This window comes from Danio aesculapii, chromosome 12, assembly GCF_903798145.1.
Source record: "Danio aesculapii chromosome 12, fDanAes4.1, whole genome shotgun sequence".
In the NCBI taxonomy this organism is placed as follows: Eukaryota; Metazoa; Chordata; class Actinopteri; order Cypriniformes; family Danionidae; genus Danio; species Danio aesculapii.
Window position 1 is genome coordinate 29,757,328 of NC_079446.1, and position 23,695 is coordinate 29,781,022.

At 38.5% G+C, this 23,695-nt stretch overlaps 1 protein-coding gene across 1 annotated transcript in view; it reads left to right on the forward strand.

The window, feature by feature from the left end:
- The first annotated feature begins 1,524 nt into the window (after positions 1 to 1,524).
- LOC130238221 (urotensin-2 receptor) overlaps positions 1,525 to 23,695 on the forward strand; it is a 67,786-nt gene continuing 45,615 nt past the window's right edge. Inside the window, exons 1-2 of the mRNA XM_056469152.1 lie at positions 1,525 to 1,957; positions 3,768 to 4,859. Coding sequence (XP_056325127.1) covers positions 1,906 to 1,957; positions 3,768 to 4,858 — 1,143 coding nt within the window. The 5' untranslated portion in view covers positions 1,525 to 1,905 and the 3' untranslated portion in view covers position 4,859. The remainder of the gene's footprint in view (positions 1,958 to 3,767; positions 4,860 to 23,695) is intronic.

A 23,695-nucleotide genomic window follows, 5' to 3' on the forward strand; every position in this document is an offset into this window, starting at 1 on the left:
CTCACAGGTGAACAACAGATAACTATGACAATGATCACCTCAGGTAAACCATATCTGCTTTATTCAGTGCTAAATGCTAACAATGTGAGTTTAAATGTCATTTTACATGACATTTATTGCCATATTACTGAAAGCAGCAGCTTATAGTTTACCTCAGATCTTGAAAATAAAATAAACCATTTGAAATTGAACTTTAGAACTAAACACGAGTGATTCAGCATGTACATTTAATAATGTTAAAGAGAGTTAATATGTATTAAATAGATTATAAACCTTTCCATTTCGTGAGTGAGCGCATGTTCTGTGCTTCTGAATGGCTCTATTTAAATCGTGTTTCGTCTGGTGCAACAAATTGCTCTTCACTGCGTATCTCGTCACGAAGCATGCTAGGACCTAATGTTTACGCTATTAAAATTTATATTATTTGCTAATTAATAACTTCTGCATCTTATTTTGGAGTCTGCTACTGTCTGCCGGAGGTTGTATTTTGGTCACGGATGCATGCTTTTAGAGCCGTTATGAATGAATGAATGAATGAATAAATGAATGAATGAAATACGCGATTTCCACCAAGGCAATCTGGAGTGCTGAAATAAAATTGGCTAAACTGGCATTGGGCAGTAAAAATGACCAAAACAAAGACAGCGTTCCAGCACGGAAAACATTTTCAAAGCAGAATATCTGACTTCAGCATTGTTTTTCTGATAAACAAGTATGTTCACTTCGCATGTTTCTTTACTATCTGCAGACATATCATGGTATTTTTATGCTAGTACATACAGCACCTTTAAGGACTAGAGTCGTAAACAACCTCAGAATGAGTATTCCTTTCTGTAACGGTAACATATCTTTGTGAAAAAAACCAACAAGGCAGGCTTTCTTTCATAAAAGTGGCAAAAACTCCCAGGTATGTAATAAGTACCCGCTGAGAATAGACTATCAGGGGATTATTTAGAGGGATGACCTTTATTAAAGGACATGTCAGAGGGCACTAAACACAAACTCTGTGTATTATGCAAAATCAACACTGTAAAATGCTGACCTTGGAACACCAAAGTGGAAAAATTTTGATTGCATCGCTAACAGGATCTTGACGGAAGGGAAGGCTAAATTACCCCTGTCAAAAAACATTTTCCTTAAACCTGTTTCCTTTGAAACACCTGCAGATTTTGTTTTGAAAGGGCAGCTTGTTATTGTACATTATGTTCCATGTTTTATTATAATTTCTCTTCATGAGGAGACCCAGAAACACTAACATGTCATATAACTTCCCACATGTGACAATCTCCCGTCCACTAGATGAATGAATGCACTCAGGTAGTCACTCATTAGTCATTCACAAATAACACACTCACACACACACACATTTCCGGAATGCTTCCTCACAATGAACCCCAACCCCCCCAACCAATCTCGCTTCTCTCCCTCTCCTTTCGTCTCTCCCTCATCTCCCCTCCCACTCTATGCTGTGAGTAGCTCTCTCTCTCTCTATCTCTACCCCTCACAGGCACGCACTCTGTCAGTGGAGGAGAGGGTTTCGAAATCCAGCTGTAGCTCAAAGTGATCGCCTCCTTGGGCATAACCATCTAAGAGGATTCTGCCCTTTTACCCTCGTCACACTTTCTTTTGTTGTTCTGAACCTGTTGGACTCTTCCTATCCTCCACTCAGGTTTGGGATACAGTGAGTGTTCTGCTGAAGAATATCTAAGTTTGTTTTACATGGCTGAAGCACCTGCCTATGACTCATTTGTGCTTTTTGTTATTGACGTGATCTGTGAGTCCTAACACACATGACACGGCTATAGCAATCGTTTCTGGTCAACTGGAATTGCTATACAAGGATTTTTGCCAGCAAGCTAATAGGAGTAAACTCTTAGGAGATACCATGAGTTGGACTCATTCTAAATGCTAAACGTCTGCCTGCTTGGAGCTGTGCCATCTGTGGAATCCAATCAAGGTAAATCCCTATTTTTTATTTCCTTCTTGAAATTGCATTACATTTTGACTCTGGAGGTCACTTGTCCAAAGTGATTAATGGTTATGGATACGCATATTTCCTCAATTTAAGGGTGCAGGGACTATTTTTTATATACATTTTTAATATAAGTTTTGGTCATTTGGTGTAAATAGTTCATTAAAAGCAGCTGACTTTAAAGGATTTTCATCGAGCAATTGAAAAAATGTGTTTACCTCTTAATTTTCCGTTGATAAGAGTGTGTAATTTTTTCAAGATGTCCAAAAAAAATTACCGGTAACATTTTACACTAACAGTACATGAATAATGATGTTGTAATTTGTAAACTAAACATTACTTTATTATGAATTAATGATGAGTTAAGGCGCGCGCTAATCATGAACTAACTTTAACTACAACATGCACCACATGAGTTCATGTGTGAATAACATCTACCTTAATTTCTTGTTAGTACATGTTGTTAATTAATGTATTAATAAACATTTAAGTTTAAGCACAATGTAACCAACATGAATTTATGAGCTGTTAATGTATAATTATGTCATGACTTTACTTGGAGGGGCACATCACCATTAACTCATCCTTAACTACTCATGAACTCCTGTGTTTAAACTGTTGATGTTGATGCTGACAGAACACTTTTCTTTTGTTATTCAGTGTAAACACACTAGACAGAAGACATTAGGAGTTCATGAGTAGTTAGGAATGGGTTAATGATGATATGTCCCTCCAAGTAAAGACATGATATAATTTTACATTAACATATCATGAGTTCATGATGGTTAAATTAAGCATAAACTAATACATTAATTAACAGACAATCATGTATGAACAAGCAATTAAGGTAGCCGTTATTCACACATGAACTCATGTGACTCATGTTGTATTTAAAGTTAGTTCATGATTAGCGCGCGCCTTAACTCATCATTAGTTCATAATAAAGTAATGTTTAGTTTACATATTAACACATACATTTTCATGTACTATTATTGTAAAGTGTTACCAATTTACCCAATATGTGCATTTTATTTTATATTTTATATGCTATTGCAAAATTATTAATTTAATTATTTATTGAATTATAAAGCAAGCAAAAAAGAAATTTAAAAAAGATGTAAAAAAGAATTTTAGGCGCAATAAATATATCCAACCTTGCACTTCATGTTGAGAAATAATTTTGTAGTGGTTTAAAATGATTTACCAGTGGTTTAAAATGATAAAAAAAAATTTTATTATTTAAACTTATTATTGAAATAATTTAATATGATATTAAAAATTATATAATTTTTTTTTCTTACAAATTAAGCGTTTAGTCAAAATTTATCATATTAGCATGTCTGACCTCATATGAACCATAGGATAAAAATATTTCATTTTTAAAAAATCATAACTTGTTACAGGAAGCCAAGGTGCACAATATATTCATGTTACAGATTTAAATATAAATTAATAAAAGTTTATTATTATTTATAATATTATATTATAGGTGTCACTTTATTTTGATGGTCTGTTTGGTGAATTTAAGTTGCATCTAATTGCATCTAATTACATTGCAACTAATTCTTATTAGATTAGAAGTAGACTGTTAGGTTGGAGTTAGGGTTGGGGTTAGGGTTAGTGTAAGTTTTTATATAGTCAGTTAAATGTCTACTAATACTCAATTGGACCATCAAAATAAAGTGCTATCATATTATATTTCAAATATTTTTCGAATTTGCAAAACAAACTTTAAGTAATACAATCCACAGTTAAACAACTTTTTAACCACTTTCAACCATTAATTCTTTTGTAGAGATGACCACTGTGTCTGTGGAGCCCATAGTGGCGATGGTGGAGAAGATTTCCAATGTCACTGAGAGTCCAGTAGAAACTTCCCCAGAAGACATGGCTGCCACGTTCACCATTGGCACCATTCTGTCCCTAATGTGTTTGGTGGGTGTGTCCGGAAATATCTACACGCTGGTAGTCATGTGCCACTCCATGCGCTCGGCTGCCTCAATGTACATCTACATCATCAACCTGGCAATGGCTGATCTTCTCTACTTACTCACAATCCCATTTGTAGTGTGCACACATTTCCTGAAAGGTTGGTACTTTGGGGACATAGGATGTCGGATCCTTATCAGCATGGACTTCCTTACAATGCATGCCAGCATTTTCACACTGACTGTCATGAGCACAGAGCGTTACTTCGCCGTTCTCAAGCCTCTGGATACAGTCAAACGCTCAAAAAGCTACAGAAAAGCAATTGCGCTGCTGGTTTGGACTGCCTCATTGATTCTCACATTACCCATGATCATCAGCGTCCAGCTCATGACAATGAACTCCAAGCAAATGTGCAACCCCACACTGAGCCCTCTCTCTTACAAAATCTACATCTCCTTTCTCTTTGGCACAAGCATTGTTGCTCCAGGGGTGATAATCGGGTACTTGTATATACGCCTGGCAAGAACCTACTGGATCTCCCAAACTGAGACTTTCAAGCAAACCAAGAAGCTTCCAAATCAGAAGGTCCTGTATCTGATCTTTACAATTGTGCTCCTGTTCTGGGCCTGCTTCTTACCTTTTTGGATCTGGCAGCTTCTGAATCAGTTCCAACCCACATTGGATCTCTCCACCAAGGCCAAGCGCAACATCAACTATCTAACCACATGCCTGACCTACAGCAACAGCTGCATCAACCCGTTCCTCTACACTTTACTCACCAAGAACTACAAGGAATACCTTCGCAAGAGACAGAGGACTTGGACGGCCGGCAGCTACCTCAACCGGCGGAATCGTTTCCAGCGGTCGCCTCGTCGCTCCTTGTCATCCAGCAGTCAGCAGTGCACAGAGAGCTTTGTGCTCGCACATACTTCTCGCACCAACAACAGCAGCCTCTGAGGTAGGTTCCTGACCTCGTCTCATTGGCTTTCTAATGTAACTGTCGGTTGTTTTCCAGACAGTCTGAGAGATAAAGATCCTGCCTGAATAAAACCAAATTTTCTCCAGTTTACCTTTATGTATTTGCGCAATCCAGCAAGTCTGTTTTTAATCAAGTCAAGGCCAGACTGTTGTTTTGTGGTCGAGGGTCGGATATTTGGATCAGCTCGTGTCACTGCAAATGGTTTTAGCTGAGATAGAAGAGATAGAAGAACTTAAAATGCTTGATGTTAAATTATTAAAATGCTTCTATTAACTATGTCAATAATTCCAGGTATATAGAAAGATGTTTTTAAATACAACAGGTTTAAGTCAATCGGATAATCATCTTAAAAAGCAAATTATGATGTCGTTTGGGTCTCAAGGGAGAAATTGTTTCATATATAATTGGTCCAAGTGCAACTGCTGGTTCAGGCAAAGCAGGCCTAATGGTAATTAGGCCCCACTGATTGGATATCAGGTCCAAATTACTCTCCAATCAGCAGAACTGCTACCTTCAAGATGATCTTTTATGATACTGAATGCCTGCATTATTTGAATGACTGCACACTGAAATAATAAAGCTCTAACAAGACTGCAACGGGCTATGACTATGGTTGAGTTAGAACAAAGTATTAACATCATAAACAATAAATTACTTATAATTTCTTCCTGTAATAATTCTGTCTGGGATCACTCAGGGAAAAAAAACAACAATAAACCTCCCCCTAGATTAGAACTTCTAATCCTAAAATTTATTTTAATTTACCACCACGACAAAATTAAAAGCATAGCATTGAATGGAAAGAGGAAAAATAACATATCAAACCTTCATTCTCATATTATGTTCATTAAGATCTATCAGATCTAATTTGTGTATTCAGCTTAGCATTTAGCTTCAGTGGGGTAAATTAAGCGGAGTGATTAAGTTTTCTTTAATGTCCACTAAAGATCCAAGGCAAGGCAAGGCAAGCTTATTTATATCATATTTTTCATTTATATCACATTTATAATTATAGCACATTTCATAAACAATGGTAATTCAAAGTGCTTTGCATAAACATGATTAAAAGACATAAGAGAATAAAAATGATTAAAACAGATAAAGACTGATTAAAATGTGTTAAAACAGGTTATAAAAGAATGAAAAAGAAAATAAAGACATAATGTGATCTGTCGGATGTAGCACAGTGCTCATTCAGTAAAGGCACAGCTAAACAGATGTGTTTTCAGTCTTGATTTGAATGTGCCTAATGTTGGAGCACATCTGATGATTTCTGGAAGCTGATTCCAGCAGCGAGGGGCATAGTAGCTGAAGGCCGATTCACTTTGCTTTGACTGAACTTCTAATTTACTTAATCCTAATGATCTGTAACAGAATTTTACAGAAGTAACAAAGTAACAGAGTTTTAACATTCTGGATCCTGCGATTGAGCTCTGTTTTTTCTTTCTAAATTTATTCCAAGACATTTTGAGACAGTTTCCAAATAAAAGATCACATCATGTTTATGGTTTATTTAGTTTTAATGTGCACTCTCCCAATGTGTGTGTAATTTATTCTGAGCAAGCTACAGTGCTCAGCATATAACAGCCCTAACAAAGCTATATTTTAAATTCATATTTTTATAGGATGCTATACAATATTATATCTGTGCACATCCATTAGATTAGTCAGTACTGAAGCCAAATCTGGAGCTTATCTAACAAAATAACTTACAATAATGGTCTAAAAACTAGTACAGCCAAATTTATATTATAGAAAAATACAAATTTAAAAAAAGAGGAAAAGTCAAGAGCAAAAAAAAATTGAAAAAACTAATTGTAGGTTTTATTTTTTATTTTATTTTATTTATTTTTTAGCAATATTTTGCTTGAATTTAATTGTATTATCTTTCAATTTCAAAATATATTTGGTGACTAAAATATTAATTTCATAAATATATCTGTTTAATAAATCGGTTTTGTTTAAATGCACCAAAATACATTGCCTTTATTCACTGAGTAACGGATAAAAATATAAATTTTCAAAATGGGGTCTACTCAGTTATGCTGAACAGTGTACATCAACTGCAACGATCTCTATTAAAAATACACAAACACATAGTCTAAATAAGCACAGATATGCTTTACCCACACAGTGAGAATGATTTCCTAAGAGTATATAAAGCAACTGCACATGCTGTATACTGCCGTCCTGTCAAAACAATGATTTAATTATTTTTCCAAGGACTGTAAATAAAACACTTTCCAAAAAGACATAAATACAGACATTACTGGAATGGCCATTAAAAAAAGTTCATAGTTCAAATTCTTTTCATAATTCAAGAACAATAAAAACAGTTTTAAAAAAAGTTAACTGAACAAGAAAGAATTATAACAGTTACTAAACTCACTACCATAATCATAATATCATTACTTCTAAAGTTGAGTTTAGAGTTGAGATGTGTTTTTTCCCACCATCTCGATGTTGCAATATGATTTCACTGTCTAGCTTCAGAACATTGCTGAGAGAGGAAATCGGTCAGCAGAGCAAAGAAAACAATTCTTCCGAGGTCTTGCCTCTTGGATGGATTTTGATAATCTGTCTTTGGTGGGCCACATGATCCAAGTTTAGGAAGTGATGGACATTGCCAGAAGGAAGACCCGTGTGTCCCTGCAGCTCTAAAAATAACCTGCCCTCTACAACAGCCTCTGTACACACTCCTGCAATGTCTCTATTTTGTGGAAACACTAAATCAACATTACACGTAATGATTGCTCTTCCCCTAAGTTTTAAATATTGATTCCCAAACCATTGAGGATGTCATTGCTATAATTAGGACAAATACTGCAATTGATATATTCATCAAAATAATTTAGGCGAGGAAATTATAAATTACGAATTGTCTATTAGACTAGATTCATGAACGTTAAATAGGCCTTACAAGATTTGTTTAATGCCAGTTGTTACTTTTTACTATGTATCTACAGTACTACCGTGGTTATTTTGGTTCAGAGATTCAAATTAAAAAGGACACATTCTCATTTAGGAAAAATATTTAAATCTGCCTTACTCTAATTTTTTTGATGCCCACAAACCTCCTTTTCATCTTCGACTTTACGTGTACTTTGCATAAATTAATGTATTAAAAGAATTGGCAATTGATACACAATGTTTCCATGGCATTCTTTCAAACAACCAACACGCAAAGGTCAACATTTACATATAGAATTGCTTGCTGTTGCTTATCTATTTTTTTCCATACTAAATTTAGCTACATGATTAGCTGGTGACGGTGGCAATGCATTACCTTGAATTTGCATCACTATAATCTTTCACTTAAGGCAGAGGAAATAACTCAACAAAAGCCACATTTGCTATTCAAATCAAAAGGAACGGGGACACCACAGAGTGCTCCGACAAAGCTCTAACTTGCTACCCACATAGCAAAATATCTCTGGCCTAGCTCTCACACAACCACCTTTTGGCTGGCCCTCATGTCGCAGTAAACTACTTGACTGGACCAAGTCTGGCTTCCAGACAAGAGCCAAACATGGACCATATCTGGGCTAAGTCTCAGCCAAGTTAATAGCCCATAACTGGGCCTGAACTGGGCCAGATATGTAGGTGTGTCACGACTGCAATGAAATTGATAAACCCATGAAGCATTGCCTTTTAGGTGCGCTATCGGCATGCTTTTTATCGAAGCCACCTGATTGGTAGAATTTTTTACTTTATTTAAAAATTATTTAAATGTATTTTAAATGTGGATCAAGATAGGCCAAACTTACATGGCCCACATGTTCATTATTAGCATCTGGGAAAGATACTACATTTGATATCTGGCCCAAGAATTGTGTGCCGCCTTAAAGACGATGGCACCTCTGCCAAACCCAGGCCATGTTTGGCCCACATGCTGTATGCCAATGCAGAAAAAGTGCCTGCTGTGCCAGCTTTATGCCAAATCTGGGCCATAATTTTTTGCCACCTGGGTAACCACATTCACGTTAATGTTATTATAGTTTAAGTTAAAGGGATAGTTCACCAGAAACTGAAAATTCTATCATAGTGTACCCTCACCCTTCCCATGTCACAAACCTGTTTGAGTTTGTTTTTTCTGTTTATCACAAAAGATGAATGTTGTAAAACTATTACCTCTGACTTCTATAGTATGTTTTTCTTATAGAAGTTATTGGTCATTGGTTTCTAACATTTTTCTACATTTCTTCAGATAAAGTAAACTTTGATAAAGTTTGAAATTGCATGAGGGTGAGTAAATTATGAGTACATTTTCATTTTTGGGTGAACTATCACTTTAAGCAGAAGGACCCCTTTGACAATAGCCAACATAGGCTCATTCTGAAAACGTAGCCCTATATATACATTTTTGGAGATTGCGAATTATGTAGCAAGAAATACGTATGGCTGTATTTTGTCTTTAAAATGAACACTATGGGGTGGTATGACGCTGTTCCTTTTCGCGCTTACCAGCTGACCGCTTACCTCCGTGTGGACGACTTTTCCGATGATACCAGTTTGTCCAGTTAACTCGGAATGTACATTGGTGGACGCAGAGAGGAGTTGACCACAATGACATGGTTCGAGTTCGGCTAAGGAAAGTTCCAGAAAGCGAGTAAAACAAAAACAGAAGGCAAAAAAAAATTTAAATAAGCAAGTAAATAACAGGGTGAGAATGTGGTAAAATCTGAAAAAGGTAAAAATCAGACGAGGGCTTTTATTTTTCTGGATTGCTTTTTAAAACTGTCGGGTTTAGGGAAGTGGGTGGACGAGTTAATCGGTGCTTTTGAAAACACTATTGGTTGGGTTTAGGGAAGGAGGAGAGAGGGTCAGTCGATTGGTCAGTCAGTCAGTCAGTCAGTCAGTCAGTCAACAGCGACCTCTAGTGGATTTGTGGAAACAAAAACTGCAAAAAAATTTTAAAAAATTAGCTTCTGGGACATATTTTGCGCTCTTCAGAAATGTATATAGCGGTACGATTTCAGAATGAGCCTGGGTTGACAATAGCAGTTCCTTTAATCTAGTCACCAAATTTTTTTCTTTTAATTATTTTTTTTTTTGACCGCAAGTGAGAAACCTTTTTTGTCTAGCCGGTGGACTGTTTCATTAGATTCTGATCCAATAAGGAACCAAATCAATAGATCTCATATATTCTGGGACCTTTTCCAAAGCATCTTGAGCCTAGTATGAGATACTCCTGGCAGAAGAATTGCACAATGATAAACTGTTCTGATCTTTGCAATCCAAAAGTAAGAAGAATGGCACATCTTTCTATCAAACTTGTTTTATAAAAACAACCCTTGTATGGTTTAGCAATCAATGTCGGGCCTGCCTTACAAAGCAGCAATCATGGATCAATTGATTTATAATTCAAATTGATAACACAAATCTGCGCACTTCTCTACCCCATTTGTGAGGGGAAAAATTGATGTAATTTGTTGTTTGAATTTTGGATGAGTGCTCTATTCATGGCTGAAAGAATCATCAAGTTTGCCCAAATATTTTGTAAATGAAAAACCCGAGAGAATCAGGAAGGATGTGCAGAATTTGAAGGGCGTTCTGATTCTGCAGAAATAAGCTGAGCTTTCCTTGAAGGACTAGTGATAACAGCTGTAGAGTTGAGAGCCGGGTGAGTGAAATATAAATGCAATGGTTGCAAAAAGGTTTGAATATTTAACTTTCATGTTGCTAGTAAACTTCAGTAAGACTCCTGTGAGATCTCTGCTATAACAACGGCAGAAAAAATAGGTTAAAGAAAATGGGAATCAGCAGGTCGTGCATCAAAATATGCCTAGACTATTAAACATACTGTACACATTTTGACAGGGCATAGATGCAATTTCTACAACTATACATTATGCATTATGTATACACCACGAAGCTGCCTACATTATCCAATTAAAAAGTGACTGCAAGAGCAAACATTGCACAATTCATCGTACGAAAATCCGGAAGGTATGATTTGCTTACTATACACTATGCCATAGCATCATTTTGCATTCTGAGTCAATAGAGTGTGGGAGTATAAAGTAGGGGTGGGAATCTTTTGGGACTTCAAGATCCGATATTCTGTTTCTAAGTCACGATCCGATTCCAAAATGATTCTATTTCTTCAGCTGTCCAAACACATCTTTCCAACTAAGATGACTACTGCCATCTTAAATATTATTTATTTTATTAACAAAGTTATATTCTAGATGAACAAACTCTGAATGTAACATCCCTTCCGTATTTTTCCCATCAAACTGTACAGGAAACTTGGCTCGCTTGCCAACATGGAAGATTACAAAGAGCAATTGTTTAAAACAAACAGTTCTGGCCTTAACATTTTAAGTCACAATTCAAGACATTGTCAAACCATTAACTAACACTAATAGCTTATTTAACTTAGTAATAACTACTAATAAGCTGTTTATTAATAGTTAGTAAGGTAGACATTGGGTTTAGTTTTAAGGTAGGAGTAGGGTGCAGAATAAGATCTTACTTTATAAGTACTAATGAACAGTTAATATCTTAATAATAGGCAGGAAATAAGCAGTTAATAGCATGATTGTGTCCTAAACTAAAATGTTACCACAATTCTTAATCCAAAATAGAGCATTATTATCATCATCATCATCATATTTGGACATTGTATTGTAATCGCTTTCAGTTTGCCCCTGTCAATACGTATTATTAGGGCTGGGCGATTTGGCCTAATATCAAAATCTCAATTAATTGAACATTTTACCTTGATTAAGATTAATGAACGATAATTATATATATATATATATATATATATATATATATATATATATATATATATATATATATATATATATATATATATAAATATATATATATATATATATATATATATATATATATATAAATACAGTTGCAAACAGAATTATTAACCCACTGATTTATTAGCCCCCTGTTAATTTTTTCAGCTCATTTCTAAACATAGTTTTAATAACTCATTTCTAATAACTGATTTATTTTATCTTTGCCATGATGACAGTTAATAATATTTTACTAGATATTTTTCAAGACATTTCTATACAGCTTAAAATGACATTTAAAGGCTTAACTAGGTTAATTAGGTTAACTAGGCAGGTTAGGGTAATTAGGCCAGTTATTGTTTAATGATGGTTTGTTCTGTAGACTATCGAAAAAAAATATATAGCTTAAAGGGGCTAATAATAATAAAAAAATGTTTTTTTCAAAATTAATTATTTTACTGCTTTTATTCTAGCCGAAATAAAACAAATAAGACTTTCTCCCGAAGAAAAAATATTATCAGACATACTGTGAAAATTTCCTCGCTCTGTTAAACATCATTTGGGAACAAGAAAAAAAAAGGGGGTTAATAATTCTGACTGCAATATATATATATATATATATATATATATAGGCACATGCATATATATATATAGTTTTGCCTTCATAGTTCACTGACAAGTTCATTCACTCACAGAGCTTGTGCTACGTGTTGTCGCGAAGGCTGCGTCGGACTGTACGCATGTTATCAATGCAGAAGTATACTGTAAATCAGCCTTAACAGAGCAGGATCGTGTGACTCCATATATGGTAGGGAAAATAATCGAAAAAATTGACCTGGGAAAATTAGATCGATCATAGCCCTAATTATTATTTTTCAGTTTCTAGCTTTACAGAATCAATTAAGTAATTTTTAGAATCATTCAGAATAGGGTATATGCCGAAGCATGCTAATAATACTTTTAATTTGCCAGTAACCTGGGTTAAGCACTTCCAGTGAACTATTTGCAATTGAAAAATTGCCACGTTTAAGGTCTGTTTTCTTTAAAAATCTGCAATCTCCACAGGCTGAGTGATATCCAATATAAAGTCGGTCTCAGATTGTACAAGAAGCAATGCATTAAATTACATTTCCCCCCGCCATGTCTTTATAGTATGAGGATTTATTTTACCCCAGTATAATCAATGGAGCTTCTGCGCTAGCCTGCCGATTCTGACAGGCACATGCAAGACTTTTTGTCTCGTTTTACGCTTGAGCAACTGAATGAATGCCAAAGTCTATTTAACTGCTTGTATTTTACTTACATTACAACATCGATGCTGTAAAAGAAATTGTATAAAATGGAAAAAACCAACCGGTCACCGGAAGTTTATCAGTATGGGAACAACACTAGCTTGGCATATACCCTATTGCTAGAGGAAGAATCACAATGCATCGGTGCAATCATTTTGGGTCACACTTTATTTTGATGGTCTATTTGTTGAATTTAAATTACATTGTATCTACATGACAACTAATTGTTATTAGATTATAAGCAGACTGTTAGGTTAGGGTTAGATTTAGTTTATGTGACATGTGTGACATGCACTTGCAAAGTTTCTTAAAGTCAGTTAAATGTCTATTGAAAGAGCAATATCAACAGATATTAAGCAGTCAGTCTTCTAATACTCAAGTGGACCATCAAATTAAAGTGTTACCCTATTTTGTTCTCCCACCCCTGGTTTACAGTAGATGTTGGTGATAGAAATGAATCTGGTACAGTAGGTTCACTGAAGACCTGTTAATGGCAGCAGCTTACTGCCAAACCCAAGACAGCTGGTTGAGTTTATGAGGCCCCTTGCTCTTATGTGCATGCTTGTAAATACCTTTCCAATGACCCCAGTTACACAAGTCGGGCATCTTATCTACCTTATACTAAATGTATGAACTTTCATGAAAAATCCATTGTTCTGCTGCATTAATTATGACCTGCGCCTCTAGGTTGGTATCGATCACTATTTACAGGACCGCAGATTCCTTCTGTTACACCATTGATCTGAGCACTGTAAATGTGTCAGGGTTTCCCCTTGAAGAGGACAGCAGCGAAATGTGGCTTTCTCTGATATTAGAGGGTCACAGAACAGCAGACTTCCATCACCCCGTGTTACCCGACAGTATCTGTCTTGCGAGGCGAGGTGAATGAGCTTCTACAAGGTCAGACCATTATAGGTGGCTGACGCCGCCATCACTCACACAGCACCTAGCTAGTTTTAATGCACACATCTGCGCTAATGACTTTTTGTGGAGCAATCAGTACGGCTCAGATCCCTTCCGTATTTATCCCGTCAAACTGTACAGGAAACTTGGCACGCTTGCCAAAATGACCAGCTCCTTCCCATAACTCTTAAGTTTTTTTCTTCTGCAAACATAGTTATGCAACTCCAGAGACATTTGAGACTTCTTATCTGTTGATCTATAAATTTGTCCCCATTTTAGATGAAAAGAGAGTTTGAGTCTATATTTGTTATGAGAAGCAGACGGACAAGGAAGGTGAGTGAGTTATTGATGATGTTTATTTACAACACTTGAGCACACAAGGAGAACGGAGGAGAAGTGAGTGGAGTCTGGTTGTTTGGATGATCCTTGGTGGCAGGCTGGATGACTGATACTGAGGGAGACCGAATGCACACACCAGAGGGCTTGCGGGGAAGACAGAATGATGACAAACACAAGGCAGACAGGACACCGGGAACACTGGACAAACTAGGAGAGACAAAGAGCAGATAAGTACAATATACTGAGGTTGAAATGCTAGTGATTACCAGGAGGTGTTTCACTCAGAGTCCGCTTCGTAGGAACGAGACCGGACACTGAGTGAAGTGAGGTGTGTGCTTATATAGTGACTAAGTGATTGGGTGCAGCTGTGTGTGGTTAATACTCAGGTGACGGTGATCGTTGAGTGATGCTGGTGGAAGAGCCTGGCCAATCCGTGACATTACCCCCCTCCCCAGGGCCCGCTCCTGAGGGCCTATACCTCCGACGCCGTGGTGGTCTACCACGTCCACGAGGTGCTGGAAACTCGGGGTGATTGGAGTGGAACTCTTCCATAAGTGCAGGATCTAATATATCTGATCTGGGGACCCAAGATCTCTCCTCCGGACCGTATCCCTCCCAGTCGACAAGATATTCCAGCTGACCACCACGACGTCGGGACCGCAGAAGGTCCTTGATCTTGTAAATGGATCCGACTTCCGACATCAGTGGGGGAGGAGGTTCCTCTTCATGGCCAGGCTCTGTGGAGGGAATCAGAGGGTCGTGAAAGGGTTTGAGGAGTGAAACGTGGAATGTGGGGTGGATCCTATATTGTGGTGGTAACTGTAACTTAAACGTGACGGGGTTGACCTGCTCCAGGATGGTGAAGGGACCAACAAATCTGGGACTAAGTTTTCGGGAGGGCAGTCGCAAGCGGATGTCTCTGGTGGAGAGCCAAACTTTCTGCCCCGGCGCATAGCTAGGACCTGGAATCCTCCTCTTGTCGGAGACCTCCTTGGCTCTGCGAACTGCCCTCTGGAGATGGTGATGAGCATCGTCCCAGACCCTCTCGCTCTCCCGGAACCAGTAATCCACTGCGGGGACATCAGAAGGTTCGCCATCCCAGGGAAATAGTGGAGGTTGGAAGCCCAGAATACACTGGAATGGCGTAAGTCCGGTGGTAGGTTGCCGCAGGGAATTCTGGGCGTATTCCGCCCAGCCCAGAAACTGGCTCCAGGAGTTTTGATGACCGTGACAGAATGTTCTGAGGAACCGCCCCACTTCTTGGATCTTCCTCTCTGTCTGGCCATTGGTCTGTGGATGATAGCCAGACGAGAGGCTGACGGTCACACCTAGGAGTCTGAAGAAGGCTTTCCATAGTCTGGAGATGAACTGGGGTCCTCGGTCCGAGACTATGTCTTCAGGTAACCCAAAGCATCGGAAGACATGGTTGAATAGGGTTTCGGCGGTTTCTAGGGCTGTGGGCAGACCTTTCAAGGGAATCAGACGGCAGAATTTGGAAAATCGGTCGACAATGACTAAAATGCAGGTATTACCTTCAGATGATGGGAGATCTGTCATGAAGTCAACTCCTAGGTGTGACCAGGGGCGGTTTGGGATGGGCAAGGGATGGAGTTTACCTGCAGGTAGATGGCGAGGACTCTTTGACATAGCGCACTCTCTACAGCCTTGAATGTATCTCCTCACATCCCTCGCCATGTGCGGCCACCAAAAGCGTTGGGATAGCAACGAGAGGGTGTTGTTGGTCCCGGGATGCCCTGTGCCCAAAGATGTATGGGTGGAATGGATCAGATCTACCCGTTGGTTTTCAGGAATGAAGCGACGATTGGGGGGACAGCCCGGCGGAGTCCTGGATTCGGGAGTGGCGATGACTGTAGGAGCGGACCAGGTGATAGGACAGACCGTGATCTGTTCTGGAAGGATTCTGGCTGGGGTCTCCATGATTTCTGGCTGATCATAAATTCGGGACAGTGCGTCCGCTCGGATGTTCTTTGACCCAGGTCGGTAAGATATTGAGAATTGGAATCGGGAGAAGAACAGGGACCATCGGGCCTGACGAGGACAGAGTCTTTTGGCTTCTTTGAGGTACTGGAGATTTTTATGGTCTGTAATCACCTGGAAAGGATGTTTGGCTCCCTCCAGCCAGTGTCGCCATTCTTCCAGGGCAAGCTTTATAGCCAATAGCTCCCGATTTCCGATGTCGTAGTTTCTCTCCGCCGGGCTGAGCTTCCTGGAGAAATAGGCGCATGGATGGAGTAATGCTGGTGTACCATGATGTTGTGATAGGATGGCTCCTACTCCAGTTGTCGAGGCATCTACCTCGACCACGAACGGGATTTCAGGATCTGGGTGAGTCAGGAGTGGAGCTTGAGTGAAGGCTTGTTTGAGGGCTTGGAAGGCTGCGTCGGCTTCGGGAGGCCAGGAGAGTTTCTTGGGTTGGTTTTTGAGTAGGTTGGTAAGCGGAGCGGTAATGAGACTGTAGTTGTGGATGAAACGTCTATAGAAATTGGCAAACCCTAGAAATCGTTGGAGTTCTTTAATGGTTGTTGGTTTTGGCCAGGAGACAACGGCAGTGACCTTCCCCTCGTCCATGCGAACCCCTTCATGATCAATGATGTACCCCAAGAACTGAACAGACGGTAGGTGGAAGGAGCATTTTTCAGCCTTGAGGTACAATTGATGGTCTCTGAGGGTTTGTAGGACCTCCGCAACGTGGTGGCGGTGTTCGGCCTCACTCCGGGAGTAAATCAGGATGTCATCAATGTAGACTATGACGGAGATATGGAGGAACTCCCGGAGGACTTCGTGAATGAAGTTCTGGAATACGGAGGGGGCGTTGACCAGACCATAGGGCATGACCAGGTATTCGTAGTGCCCTGTAGGGGTCACAAACGCCGTCTTCCACTCGTCCCCCTCACGTATTCTAACCAGATTGTATGCGCTGCGGAGGTCCAACTTCGTGAATACCTTGGCTGATCGGAGTTGTTCCAAGGCCGCAGGGACGAGAGGAAGGGGATACCGGAACTTTATTGTTCCTTGATTCAGAACTCGATAGTCGATGCAAGGACGCAGCCCTCCATCCTTCTTGGCCACAAAGAAAAAGCTTGAGGCAGCGGGTGACGTGGACTGGCGGATATACCCCTGACTCAGTGCTTCCTGAATATACTCCTCCATGGCCTTAGTTTCCGGAAGGGACAACGGGTAGATCCTACCTTTGGGCATAGGAGCGTCTGGCAGCAGGTCTATGGCGCAGTCCCATGGCCGATGTGGAGGTAGCTGGGAAGCTCTCTTGGGGCAAAAAACGTCTTCATATGCGGAGTATATCTTCGGGATTTGAATGGATCGTTTATCTACTGGACTTTCAACTGACGTGACATAGATAGTAAGGGGTTTCTGAAGTTGAACAGGTAGGTCGGGAAAACATCTGGTTTTGCAGTCTTCACCCCATTTTCTTATCTCTCCTGTGCCCCAAGAGAGGATGGGATCATGCTTCACCAGCCACGGGCGCCCTAGAATGATGTCCATGGATGCACCCTCCAGAACCAGAAATTGGATCTCCTCCTTGTGGAGCAATCCCACTTGGAGATAGATAGGCTCACATTTGCGATGGATACGTGCCTGGGAATGGATTGCGTTGGTTATGGGTTGGATCTGGTAGACGTGCGTCGAGGCTTCGGTGTTAAGATGGAGCTGGCGACAGAGGGCGTACGATATGAAATTTCCAGCTGACCCGGAGTCGATGAGGGCCGTGACTGAAACAGATACAGAAGGGGTAGTTAACTGGACATTGGTGGTGAGAGGATGCATTTTTTCAATGGGAGAACTGAATACACTCACCAAAGGACGTGCTGGACGAATGGGACAGTCCAGCCTGACATGTCCTTCGGCACCACAGTACATACATAAACCCCGGGTCAGCCTCCTCTGTCGCTCAGTGATGGTGAGTCTACCAGATTCCACGATCATTGGTTCTGGTTCTGGAGGGACTGCTGGCTCTGGCGAACGGAGGAGTGCTTGGGGTGCAGATGGAAGATCGTGCTGGTAGACCCTCAGACGATCTGAACAGCGGAGAGATTGTTGGATGAATTTCTCCAACCCCATGGTATCGTCGAGGGCTGCTAGCTGTAGTCGGAGGCTGGGCTCCAGTCCGAGCCGGTAGGTGGTGAGGAGAGATCGCTCATTCCATCCGCTAGCAGCAGCCAGAGTACGGAACCGGAGCGCATAATCCTGAGTGGACATGGCTCCCTGTTTGAGATGGTACAACTGTTCTCCAGCTGCTACTTCTGCATCTGCGCGACCGAAAACCTCCTTAAAGTGCTTGACGAATGCTTGAATGGAGCTGGTTACCGGCCCAGACTGTTGCCAGATGGTTTCTGCCCACCGAAGAGCCGATCCAGAGAGAAGGGAGATGATGAAAGCGATTTTGGACCGATCTGTGGGATATAATTCAGGTTGCATGGTGAATATTAGAGAGCATTGTAACAGAAAACCATTGCACTCCTCCGCCCCGCCAGAGTAGGGCGCTGGTCGAGCCATGGGACTGGATGAGTGGGTGGACGGTGAAGAAGTGCTCGGTGCTGGTGGTGCTTCGGGAAGTGGAGCAGATGGTGACAAGACTCTCTTCAGCGAGTCCACCAACTCCTGAATGGGATCGTGAGTGCTCATGCTGTTGATTGTAGTGGGTCCGGTCTTCTGTTATGAGAAGCAGACGGACAAGGAAGGTGAGTGAGTTATTGATGATGTTTATTTACAACACTTGAGCACACAAGGAGAACGGAGGAGAAGTGAGTGGAGTCTGGTTGTTTGGATGATCCTTGGTGGCAGGCTGGATGACTGATACTGAGGGAGACCGAATGCACACACCAGAGGGCTTGCGGGGAAGACAGAATGATGACAAACACAAGGCAGACAGGACACCGGGAACACTGGACAAACTAGGAGAGACAAAGAGCAGATAAGTACAATATACTGAGGTTGAAATGCTAGTGATTACCAGGAGGTGTTTCACTCAGAGTCCGCTTCGTAGGAACGAGACCGGACACTGAGTGAAGTGAGGTGTGTGCTTATATAGTGACTAAGTGATTGGGTGCAGCTGTGTGTGGTTAATACTCAGGTGACGGTGATCGTTGAGTGATGCTGGTGGAAGAGCCTGGCCAATCCGTGACAATATTATTCTCTTGATTATTCTCATAATCACTTGAGGTTTGCAATGTTACCCAGAGAAGTTTACATGAAAGCTTTGGATTTAGTGTTTTGTCAAGGCTTTGGCAGTGTAAAACACAACTGCTAAATGATTGATGTTTTAATGGTTCTTTCTTGTGCCTGTTTTTTCCTGGTGTTTTAACATGATGAATGATAAATGTTACTCCAGGGTGAGAGATTACAGTGTGTACTGCTCTGTCTGAATCGCGTGTAGTTTTTCATTAATCAAACAAAAAAGACAGCGAGGAAATGTTTAAGCTTTCCTAAGGCAGGTATTACCAGCCAAAAAAAAAGTTGTTTCAAAACTGAACACTATTTGTCTGGCACAATCTTAAAATAATCATGAAATAAGAACGTAAGATATATCAAGTAACATTTAGATATGAAATCCACATTAACTACATTAATAATAATAATAACGTCATGATTACTAAAAGGTTTTTTTACTATTAAAAACTGTCTAGAAAAACACAGTATTCAGAAAACAAATAAATAAAAACATATTTTACCCTATTTTAAGATAGGCACCTATTTTACCCCTTTTTTAAGATTTAATTTAAGTCTTTTGTGTCTCCAGAATGTGTCTGTAAAGTTTCAGCTCAAAATACCCATCAGATTATTTATTATACCTTTTAGAATGGTGGAATTTCCTGGTTTAAACACTGTGGATGTTTTTTTTTGGCATGTGCCTTTAATGCAAGTTCTCTCCACCCACCGTTCCCACGTGCCTCTCAGAGTGTGGCTCAATATCCGTCTCAGCTACATCAGATCAACAGCACAGTAACAGACATGAAGAAAGCAGATAACGTAATGTTTGTGAGAAATACTACAGTAAGAACTTTCCCAATGATTATTTGATGTGTAGTTAATTCAAGCCTTTCAGTGAGTCACACACAATGTTGTTACAAAATTCACACACAGACACACACAGAGCACGCACGTTTAACATTGCACTGTTTGTGCATGGCAAATGTGACAGGATACATGTTAATATCCACTGCTGTATGGATATCTGTTGTTACAAATAAACCTGATTTGACGTCCACAAACCAGGATTGAAGAGTCCTTCTATTATAATTGTACTGACATGCCGCTGTGGTGATGAATTACAGCGATTTTACTGTCTTTATTATAAACATGCACTGTTCTAAAAACGTTTTAAACTTGTAAAACTCATTCTTGATCGCATTTGATGATGATTGATGATCACAGAGAGCTGAACAGATCTTTTAACCCTCATCGCTGGTTTTGTACATCTGCACGCCGGTACATCCTAACAAGAGGTGTTATGTTATCTGGTGAAGCTGTTTTCATATCGCAATATAAATAGCAAAAAAATTTAATAACATAAAATAAAAATATATATATTAAGTATTTTAAAAAAATAAATATAAATATATATATATATATATATATATATATATATATATATATATATATATATATATATATATATATAATGCTATGCTAGATTTTTCCAATATCATGCAGCCCTACTTGTTTTATTTCTTCTTTTTTAACCTTTAAAATTCAAAGAAGCCCTTCAACATCTTAAATAGCTACCCATATGAATGTGTGCTGTTGCTTTTATTGCAAGACAATAATCGTTATCATATAAAAGCATTTTCACTGAGATTTTGCACTTGGCCATGTGGACAACTCAGGAATGTTCTTTAGAGAATGACTAAGCCTTTGAGGGAAGGGCGGTACAACGGCAAGAGACAGATGAGAGAACAGGGATTACAAAGATCAACAAATGAGGCATTAGAGGTCAGAGAGACCCGTTAATAAAGGCCTTAATAATTAAGTATTATCTTTACTGACATTGAGCACAGAAATAGAATTTGAAACATGTGCAGCATGGATAATAACCTTCATAGACTTCAAATTAATTTTAATCAATTGGTATACTAACTTTACATTTACATTTTACAGACATTCTGTTTTAAATACACACAGGAATACATTGTAGCCCTGTAGATTTTCAATAAATTTTACCTACATTTAAAAAAAAATTATACTGTCTACTTTCTAATAATTATTTTATCTTTTATCTTTTATCTATCCGCTTTTGGTTGCAAAAAAAATAAACTTAAATTGATAAACAAAAGTCAGGACTGATAGCAATTGCAAGCAGATGTTTTCAATAATGAGCAGATGTGATTCAAGAGATTTAAACCCCAAAGTTCTGCAATGTTGTCCAAAATCGTGATGTTTCCATGTATTCACAACATTGGTTTCGATGTTGGACAGGCATAATGGATTAAAGGATAATCAACAACGTCATCAGCCGATCTACCCATAGAAGTTTGAAAACAAACACAAAGAAAAGCAAAAACAGGATATGATCTGTTGCTTGATGACAAAATACCATGTGTGAGAAGCTGACAGACTGTCTTCAAATCTGTTCCCTGGAGTTGAAGGATGAACTGGTTTTGAAATATTTACTTCTAAGAACTAGACAAACAGTATAATTATAATAATAATATTATAATAATTCAATATCAGTGGAGTCCTAATTCTGTACGGGCTTTGTGGATGCTTATTCATATGCTCATTTTTATTTTTCTCTTTAGTCTTTGCTTATTGAAAATTGAAAAAACACAGAAAATTAATAATTCACTTTGCTCCTCATTCCATATACCTGCTGTAAAGTTTTCAAAGAGATTGTTGTGTCAGAAAATAATTATTTCCTACATTAAGTGTTGGGATATTGATAGTGTGATTATTTTGTGTGAAAAACACTGCACAGTGGTTTGTATAAAAATCTGAATCTGAGATGAATGCTTTTATTAGCATTTTTCAATTTAAATAATGATATTCTTATTAATAAAGAATTTCTGTCAAAGGTACTAAGCCGAAAAGAAAATGAATGAATGAGTGAATTTTTGTTTATCCGGATGAGCAATTTAGCTTGTGTATTGCTTAATTTATTTATTTTTTTTTGGGAAACATTTTATTTGTAAGAGATGAACTGTGGAAATAACTGACTGGCTTAATTTTTTTTTTTTTATCTCAGTGACTTAATTCTGTGCTCTTACAAATTCACTAATGAACTACTGTGGGAAAAATAAGTATTGAACACGTCACGTTTTTTCCTAGGAATAATATTTCTAAAGGAGCTATTGACATGGAAAACTATAAAAATCTTGATGATTCTGTGGGTTTTGTCTATCAAATCAGATCTTTAATTTGTGTTTTATATTGGATTCAAGTCATATGATTGGCTGGGCCATTCTACAGCTTGATTTTCTTTTTCTGAAAGCATTTGAGAGTTTCCTTGAGAGATGTTAGACTGAAGCAGCTGATATTAACTTACATTTAGGAAGGGCAGAGGGTTGCTGAAGAACTACTGAGAGATTTCAGCTGCTGTCTGGGCTTTTACTGCCTTTCCCCACCTCTCTTTCTTCATGTGTTCAATGTGTCATTTCATTGTATTGCATAACTTAATTTGTAAACTAAATAGATTTGTTTTTTTGGTTGTTACCAACATCTGAGAAAAAATTAAAATCAACAGCACCTTTAGAAATATGTTTTCTGATAAAAATGGTGATGTGTTCAATACTTATTGTCCTTGCCGAATATCTATAATTATAGTGTTTGTGATTTTTCAAAGGAATGTCTGTGAAAGTGTTTAAGCCTCTCAAGAATAAAGAGCTTTTGTCTGAGTAGTCAGAATAAGATGTGTTATTTCCACAGATCATTTTTAAAAATGTATTTGATTATTCAACATTAGCCTGCTAATCACTATCATAATATCAAAAGCAATAATGATTTCTGACATACTGTAATATTGCAGCCCTACATCCTGTCCTTTTAATGAAAGAATTTATATAGTATTAAACAGCTTGTTGATAACATTTTAATGTTAACAGTTAGGATTCTGCTTGTAATGGGAAGTAATTGGCAAAATATTAGTATTTGACATGAACGACAGTAGAGATACTGCACATTTAATTATAAAGGTAATTATAAAAACTCCCCTTCTGCTGGTAAAAATGCCCCCGGAAATCAAATATTGCTTCTTAATAGAAAAGTTAATTTCAGACCCTGCTTCAGCTGCTGAATATTTATTGTTCACATAAAGCAGCATCACTGAAACATTACATTTAATATGTGATACCTTTAATGTATAAACAAGGTTATCAGTCCCAAAAACAGAGAAACTGAAAATCAACATTGATTAAAAAAAAAAGTGATGGTCTCAAAGCAGTATTGATTGATATTCAAAACATTGGGTAGTGGGATTAAATTAGCTCCTAAAGGGGACCTATTATACCCCTTTTTATAAGATGTATAAAATAAGTCTGTGATGTCTCTATAT